At 47.7% G+C, this 9055-nt stretch overlaps 1 protein-coding gene across 5 annotated transcripts in view; it reads right to left on the bottom strand.

The window, feature by feature from the left end:
- Positions 1-225: 225 nt before the first annotated feature.
- Positions 226-9055, bottom strand: part of chd6 (chromodomain helicase DNA binding protein 6) — a 56350-nt gene continuing 47520 nt past the window's right edge. For all 5 annotated transcript variants that reach the window (XM_076147411.1, XM_076147412.1, XM_076147410.1 and 2 more), the window contains exons 41-45: positions 8073-8693; positions 7298-7537; positions 7011-7148; positions 6663-6767; positions 226-6413 (exon numbers count right to left, since the gene is read on the bottom strand). In XM_076147411.1, the coding sequence (XP_076003526.1) occupies positions 5163-6413; positions 6663-6767; positions 7011-7148; positions 7298-7537; positions 8073-8693 (2355 nt within the window). In that variant the 3' untranslated portion in view covers positions 226-5162. The remainder of the gene's footprint in view (positions 6414-6662; positions 6768-7010; positions 7149-7297; positions 7538-8072; positions 8694-9055) is intronic.

Here is a 9055-nt window from a genome sequence, read left to right as displayed (position 1 = left end):
ATGGTCCAGGTGGAATCAAACACATACCTCAAAGAGGGCTCATACCTCCACCAAGCCATGGACACATTGCTTGCTTTCGTTTTCTGTCTCTCACACTCTCTCACACACACACACACACACACTTCAGTGTCTAAAGCTGTAATATAAACAGGAAGTGGACAGATCACAAATATAACAAAGTCACAATTCTCTAAAATAAAGAATAAACACCCTGCAAGGACAAAAGAAAGTTCAAAGTCATCTTTTATTGCACAATAAAAGATCACACATACCATGTTTAGAATCATGAGATTGGTCCACATGGGAGTACAGAGAGCTATAGTTACAAATAGGAAAAAAAGAAAAGAAAAAGGAGATAAAAACCCCACCACAGAACGGATTGAGTGAATGAGACCGGGCGTCTGTCTGCGGCTTCAGACAGACTTCCTCTTTTCTCCACCTGGATGAAGGACGTTGCACTTGGTTCAGGGTTTTTCTAGTTCAGGACTATGAAAGCTCTTAACCTTCTTAACAAGTCTCCAATCTTTGCAAACTCTTTCCAGCTGCATCCTTTGTTTCGTCAGGTATGTTTACATAAAGGTGTTTCATTTACACTGCCTTTGTTTGTTTTGTTCTTTCACGTTCTGTGATCTTGAACGTTCACCGGTTTGAACCACAGGACAGTTTATTGTGTTGGAGAACGAGCACCAAACTAATCCCTAGAAAATGTGCTGCAACTCAAACAGATTAACAGTTTAGGGTTTGGAGTGTTTGCGGAATAATTCTTTGTTTATCCTGGCTGCTTTTTTCTCATCCTTTAATTCTGAACTCCTGCTAATTGGATCGTGTAGTTGTTTAAATGAGGATTACTAGAAAGGACGTGGATCTGAGGACAAAGACGCCACATGACAGATCTGAGTATCCACCAGCTTCAACTCAATATTGAATTATCCCATTCTGCCAAGGAAAGAGTTTGTGTCCTTGAACGCAGCCTGTAGTGAGTTAGCATTAAGACGGTGCTGAGTACCGACGCAGAAGAATGGACTTTGTTGGGGAAGGAGGCTTTGATATTCCCGTTTCAGTGTGGAACGATGGGAGACTTGAAGCGTTTAAGTGAAACATTTGATTATCCCGAATGAAAAGCTGAGGAGCGACGCATTCACGTGATGCATGTTCCCGCCTCCGCTCTGCTACGGATCAACGTTTACGTTTGAAGGTGCGAACATTACAGAGATTAGAGTGACACAGCAGCTTGGCCAGGAGCTGATTGGGGACTGAACGTCTTTAGAAGCAGAATTGGCGTCACGATGAAGGAGTTTGCACTTTCAATGCAAAATTCATCAGCTCAAGTAAGAGTCAATGTAATCCCAATATGTGGAAGTTGTTAGGATTCCCTCCATAATGGGCAGCAAATGGACATCTTGAGTTTGGAGAATGTGTGTGTGTGTGTGTCGGATTGACTAAACGGTGAGGAAAAGGTCAAACTCATTTCCAAGGCCGTTAGAATTTTGGGGAGAGAATGTTTTACAGTTTGTTTGTTTTTAAAGGAAAGCCTTAAAAATCCACCGACTCTCTGTCGGCGTCCACTGTTTAGAGTCACGCACCGTCTTACACAATCGGACAAGTGAGACGTACTGAGATTCCCGAGTGACTACGATCAGCAGAGAGAGGAACAGAAGAGCGTCTGCCTGTCGGTCTGCCTGCCTTAACTCCTTTAGGTCAGCCAGCAGAACAGATCAACCTCTTCCTTTCAGTCATCTTCCCCCAAATGTGAGACCAAAAATCAAACATGTAGAAAGTGTTTGTAGAATACAGAAGATGAAGGTGTGTGTGTGTGTGCGATACTATGTGTTGTTACAGAGAAAGTGAAGGGACCTTTATGGCACATAGAGCAGCTTACCAGAGAAGAAAACATGAGGTACTGATACTGTAACGCATGAAACCATCAAGTGATTCCATCTAAGAAGCCCATTAGAAGAAAACAAGAAGGTAAAGGAGTGAAAAACAACAAAGTTTAACACCATGTGAACCATACTGCTGCTTTCTTTCAGGAGACGCCAGATGATCAAACCGGGGCCATTAATCAGTCATCAAACAATTTAAAGACAAGAACTGTACAATAAATACACTATTTATGAGAAGGAGTGATGAATGTTCACAACATTATGAGCTGAAACTGAGGTGACCGTTCTTATGAACACTTAGGTTAAAGAAAAGGACTTCATTGGAGAAAGAATACTGATAAAAAGGAGGAGGAGTCATGCTGCGACAGGAGGAGACAAAAGAGTGATGATGTCATCCACCTCAAACTGGACAAGTATTCTGCCAAACTCAACTTGGTTTAAAGATTTTATACAAGCCAGTAACAGAAAGAGTAAAGTTCATAAATGGACTGTGGACATTGAGCATTTTGTGTAAGGGTTTGTTTTACAGATACAACAGTGTTTTTTCTCTAAAATCAAAGTTATCCCTCAGTGTGATTCCGGCAAACACGCGTGAACAATCAAACCCCCTTAGTTGTATGTAGAACATGTGTCAACTGTCAATGTGCAACCAAACCGAAGGCCTCATGCAGAAGGGAAGGCCGCGGGATCGTCGGTGTATACTGAGATCCGACTTACAGTTCCCCATATTGGTGACCCCGCCGTGGATGATGTCACCATGTTATCATGACGTAAACATAATATGTGTGAAGTTTACAAACGGCAAACAAAAACTTCATGAAAGCAACTTTTGAGGCACTGGTAAGAAAACAGTCATTTCTCTTTTACTCTCCCAATTTTGTGCTTCGAGGGCTGACTGATGGATTACTGGAGCTTAATAGTGATTGGAGTACCGTGTAGTACCATCACCGACCACAGGGGGCGTGTGTGTGACGTATGCATACAACCAAAAGAACAACAGGAACGTCCCTATATGGTGACAAAGCATCTACACAAAAAGATCTAAAGAGCTAAATAAGGCATTTGACTTTGAATTATACAGAATAAAAAGTAAGGAGGAAAATAATGTCGTATTTGGTGACAATTTGGCAAAGCGAAAAGAAAAATACAATAAATTATATGGAGCCACAAATCTGTGACAAGGCAACAACTATGAATGTTTGACGAGAAATGTGACCTATAGGACGAGACGGGGATAGAAACACAGCTCCACAGCAAAACGTGTGCTCATGCATGCACACACACACTCGCTCACTGACATCACACACACACACACTCATACAAAGGAAGTCAAAGACATTATGTGGGGTAGTTTAACATTCACCAAAAGACATTGTGCAAAAATAATGTTTTCACGTCTTAAAACGACAAAAACCCAGAAAAGTGAAGTCCAACATTCAAAAAAAATAATAATTATGTCGCCCCTAAATACAGACCCTGTTATGAAAGAAGGAATCAACCCAGCGACTGGCATCAAACTCAACGTACAGTACAATCTGTCCCATACAAGAAACACTGAGACCAACGTATCTTTTTCAGTGAAGAAACAAAGGAAAGGGTTCAAAAACAGCATAATACAGTGACAGAGTGACAGATTTTAGTGTGGCCGCTAGAAAAACGGAGTAAAATAAAAAAGAGAGGAGCAACACTGAGGCACACACAGCGAGAACGATCCGCACCGATCTGATCTGAATCCCTTCTTCCTGTTTCAGCTCCTCCTCTTTTAGAACTTTAAGACAAACTTGTTCCCTTTCGCTGTTCAAATGGATGAGACACGGAATTACAAACCTAAAGCGAGGAGAGGAGACGGTGTTTAAAGAAAGTTCCGGAGCTTGGTTGAGGCGATGCTACAGTCATGATTGTGTTCCTGGTGCGGTACAAACGGGACCAAATGGGGCCTAGAACATTCTAGAACATCTCTCTCTCCTCCTCCTCCATCATCTCCTCACTTTCTTCTCCTTAAGGGTTTGTTTTGGACAAACACTGTCTTCAGTCGAGCCGTCTCTCTCTCCAAAAGTGACTTTGTGTCTTGAGTTAGAACCAACAGGAGACCGTGATCTTAACGGTAACGTGACGACTGATCTCATGATTGTTCTGTGCTTTGATAAGAAAAACAACAAAAAGAAAAGAAGTGGAGTCGTTTTGTTCTTTGAATCTGGATTCTAGTGTGGAGATTAAAGTTGAATTCTCTGAACTTCCTCTCAAAAGGAGTTATAGCAGCAATGGCATAGCATTGATAATAATAATGATAAAGTTATAAATGAGCGTTAAAAATGTGGAGCCAGTGCTTCCTTCAAAATAAGAGACAACATTCATGCCTGGGGTTCATTAATACCTCTTCCATAGGGACTTTAAGAGCATGTAGTCAAAGTCTTATATTTCTGGATTATTAGAGGGTAAAATTCACAATAATTTGGTAGCAAATTCAATTTAAAGGTTAAAGGACTGATTTTCAGTCTAAAACTTCACATCGGGGTGATTCATAGTTCCGTCACTCGTCTCCCCTGGCGATGGGAGAAGGTGTTTTTAGTGTCACAAACTCATCACTCTGACTGAAACACTTGGCTGCAGTGTGTGTGTGTGTGTGTTCATCGTGCTGGCAGGGTCAACATTGCACACCAATAATGAAAACAAAGACTTAGTGGAGTGTCCCAGAGGTCAAACAGGCCGCCGGTGATCAGGAGCAACAGGCTCAGGTCGGACCTCGAATGAATGAATGAACGAAGATGCTAACGCTCCTCTACTTTAAGCTCCGCCGACCAAATTGTGCCTAAATTTCTCCCCTGGCAGCTTTAATCTCTGCCACAGGTTTGCGATCATCCACCTCTGTCCACGCCAACACACACCAAAGCAAAACACTTTGTGTCCCGAAACCGTTTGTGTGGACAGCTCTCATCAGTAAACACATCTCGCCTGCAATCTGTGTGTTTGTGATTCAGTCAAAAGAAGGGAGGGGGGGGAGGAACACACACGAGTCCGTTTCTTACACTAGGGTTTTTGTATACAAGGAATGAGTGGAGAGGCTGGGTGGGGTCTAGGTACATAAACATGATCAGGTTGGATATAATCATCAGTTATTAGTCATCATCATCATCATAATAAAAGTCTTTACATGGACACTGACTGACAGACACGGCACAAACTGTACACTGAGGGAGAGGAGGAGGAGACGGAGCGGGAGGCGCTTTGTCTCTCGCGGTCGCCTCCCGTTTACAGTCCTCCGCCCGGGTTGTCCTCCTCTTACCCTTCCTCACCTTCCTCCTGTCTCTGCTCCTCCGTCGCTGTGTTCTCCGCCGTCTCCGCCCCCGTGTCCTCTACCGGCTCCTCCTCCTCCGCCGCGGTCGCCTCCTCCTCCTCGGGGCGGCGGTGGTGGTGAGAGTCCGGTTCCTGGGGGTCTCTTTGCCCGGCGTCACTGTCTCCCTGCCCGCCGGTCAAGGCCTCTTCGGTGGTCCCAGGGTCTGGCCTTGTGGCTGGAGCCGGCTCAGGGGCTGAGGTAGAGGGGACGGGAGAGGAGGGGGGGGCCGGGTGGGGGGTAACACTGGACTTCATTGTACTTTCTCTCCCCTCCACCTCTCCTGTTGTCTCTTTCTCCCTCTCCTCTCTCTCCCCTTCATCCCGCCCTCTCTTCCTCCTCCTCTTGGGGCTGCCTGGGGAGCTCTCTACCGCCCCCGGTGGCATGGCGGGCAGGGCCATGATGCTACCGTGTGGCAGGAACATGTGAGGGTACAGCAGCCCGTGGGACATGCCTGGGATCAGGAAGGGGTTAAAGGTAAGATGGCTGCCAGTGCTGCCTCCCAGATGGCCGGAGCTAAGATGGGGCCCGCTGCTGGAGGTGATGATGGCCGCCGACGACTCCGCCCGTCCTGAGGGTCCACCTTTGTCCTCCCGCCTCCTCTCCTTGTCCCCGCCCTCTGAACCTGAAGTGGGCGTGCCCTCTCTCTCACCAGGTGTGGTTGACGAAGGGCTGGCAGCTCCAGATGCAGATGAGGTGGTTGTCATTGTGACCTTTGCCACTGATGAAGAGGAGGATGAGGAGGATGAGGTGTGAGGAGGGGGAGGCGGCGTGTGCGCCATCATGGCGCCCACGCTGAACATGGCGTGCTGTGAGATCCCTCCTCCATGAGGGTGTGGAATGCCGTGGAGCATCATGGGTAACATACTCAACCCGTTCTTTGCATCTTCCGCTGAAGCTCCGCCTCCTCCCGCTGAGACCGTCCCTGGAAAACCGTGTGGGAATCCAGCAGCCATGATACCAGAGATGGGAATTCCCGGAATGCCAGCGCGGAGGTTCTGCATGGCCACCATGGAGTCCATGCTCCCGATTAATCCACCGTTCATAAAGAGAGGAGGCCCGAGTCCAGAGGAGGACGAATCAGACAACAGGGGCTTAGGCATCTCGCTGCGGGGCCGACGCCCACGACGCCGGACACCTGGATCTCTGTTGACTGGTTCTGTGAGGATCCGGGAGAACTTTCCCTCAGGGAGGAAACCCTGCGTGAGGAGGAGAAGAGAAGAGGAGAGGAGAGGAGAACATGAAGGAGCTGAAAGGAGCCTGGAGTCACACAAGTCTACAACAGATACTGGACACTGTGACATTAATGATGACGTTTACTTTCCTTTATTGACTGAAGTCACGTGAACAATCATTGTCAGGAAGATAAAAATCCAGTAATGTCACCTTTAAAGTTTAACAGCTGCACTTTTCTATCTGAAGCTGAATGTGGACTGGTTGATACTCACAGAGTGTTTGACTACATCGGCCCAATCTGGAGCTATATAGTACTCTGAGTTGGCATCCAGCCAGCGGGAAAGCTCCTTTATAGCTGGAGCCATAGCACCGCCGAGCTGCATGAGGGGAAAACCACAACAATACTATTCAAATTATGGGAGGAAATTTACAACACGGGGCCTGGATCACCAGTCAATGAAGGCATAGCACCACCAAGCTGCAGCACGGGGAACTGCAGGGAGTCGCTGGTGTGATGATGAGATGGAGAAATCACACAAAACTCACATGGAAACATTCAGCACTTGGACTTTGTATATGTTGCAGTGTGTGTGTGTGTGTGTGTGTGTGTGGTTATATACCCTGCGTCCGGTGCCTCTGTGCACCACAGGAACTCTCTCCTCTCCGGTCAGAGAGTTCACGTCCAGCTTGGTGGGGTCTTTACAGCGATGCCTCCTCTGCTTGGGACGCTCCACGAAACCGTGAAGGAGAGCTCCAGACTGCTCCAAGGGAAGGATGGAGAGGAGAGGAGAGGAGAGGAGAGGAGAGGAGGAAAGAGAGTCCTTTAAAGTGCCTTTGACTCTCTGCAGACACACCGGTGATTAAAAACAAAACAAACCCAAACATCTGAAGAGAGCAGCAGACTTACGTGAGCGAACGTGGGCAGATCCAAACTGTACCCTGGATTCTGCCTCAGCCACTCGATCAGGCCTTTGCTGGCCGCTTCCCTGTCTATAGCCACGATCTCTGGCTGAGGGGGCGTCTGGGTGGGCGTGGGCGTGGAGGAGGAGGAAGGAGTGGGAGGGCCCGCCGGTCGTTCTGACGGCGACGGGGACGGCGATGAAGTGGAGGAAGAGACAGATGAGTGGCTGATGACGTCGACGCGGACCTGTAGAAGAGAGGGAGGCGCGCACACACACACACACACACACACATAGCTGCTCAGGTAGACTTCAGGGTAAAGGATCACTAACAAGTGTTCCATTCCCTTGTTCTCTTGGTTAAATGCCTTCAATTACAGGCACACAAGAAACCAGGATACAGAGAGAAACCACGTCACACTAATCAAGTCTGTGTTGTTACCTTCCTCCTCTAAAGTGTGTGGTGACATGCAGGTGGTCAGATTTGTCCTATTTATGGTTTGTGAACCCTGATTGTCACATTTGAATGCATGTGTACTGTAACTTAACGTACTGTGACAATCCTAACACAACACTTTCCCTCTTCTGACTCTTTGTCGTGTTAAGTGTGCATCACTCCACCAGATACTGAGCTCTAAGTACCTGCTTCCTCTAATCCCAACATGAAGTTAAGAACTGAGTGAGTGCAGAATGCTGACAGTAGCTGAGGCTGCTGCTGCTGATCTTACATGTACACTCATGTTTCTCTCTCTGTCCCACTCCAGTGTCCATCTTTCCACCAACCTGTGTCTCTGGGAGGTGCAGTCCTCTGCTCTTTGTGAACTCAGAGTACAGTGCTTCCACATTTCTCCTCCTCCCTCTCTTCCTCCTCAGTGAATCATCACCCCGCAGGCTCCCGTTAACAATTTGCCCCGTTACCGGATGGATGAGCCCGGCCTGTAGTATCCCTGCCATGTCCACTCCCACAGAGCCTGGTAAGGGTGCTGTGATAGGCGGGGGCAGCTTATGGCCGCTGCCAGCACCGCTCCCATGCTGGCTGAGTCCTGCTGCACCCGTCCCCATGCCACTGCTGGTAGAGATTTCTCCAGAAGGCTTAGTTAAATCAATGGCTGCCTCTTGCCAACCATTAATCAACATGGCTCCAGGGCGGTGAGAGGGCGGGGCCACCACTGGCAGCTTCTCCCCAGCGGAGGAGGCAGTGGTGGCAGTGTGGCACGACGACGCTGCTTTACCAGCTAAAACCTTGGCAGCGGCTGCAGCGGCAGCTTCATAGTCGAAAGGCCTCCGACCCCCCGCTCGTTTGAGCTCAGGGAGGAAGGGAGGAGCCACAAGTCTCTCCTGTAAGAGAGGCAAGGAGGTGAGGCGCCAAGCTCCGCGCCCGCATGCGCCGCTCCGCGGCATGTACTGTCAAGGGTGCACAGGGTGGGTGAGGGGTAGACAAGGATGGGAGAGAGATGATGTCTTTGTTAAACATACATATGGACAGACACAAGACAGTGGCGGCTGTCAATCAGACCTGGGTTCAACCAGGGACCCAAAAGTCAACGGCTAATCAAAAAGTACAGACTGATGAATTTAAATTTCAAAGGTAAACATGCTCTTGGTAATATGTTTAACTCTGGGAGCATGTTACTATGGAGACGATGGCCTGGAGCAATAACTACATTTGATATAAGTTAACAAAATTTGGCTTCAATTTACTAAAAAGGTGGAAATCTCCAAACATGTGACTTCCTGCCCAAGTCTGATATCAACATGTAGAATAT

This window comes from Genypterus blacodes, unplaced genomic scaffold, assembly GCF_046128005.1.
Source record: "Genypterus blacodes isolate CSIRO-AG114 ecotype Tasmania unplaced genomic scaffold, CSIRO-AGI_Gbla_v1 ptg000037l_1, whole genome shotgun sequence".
Lineage (NCBI taxonomy): Eukaryota > Metazoa > Chordata > Actinopteri > Ophidiiformes > Ophidiidae > Genypterus > Genypterus blacodes.
This window is presented reverse-complemented; position numbering and strand designations above follow the sequence as displayed.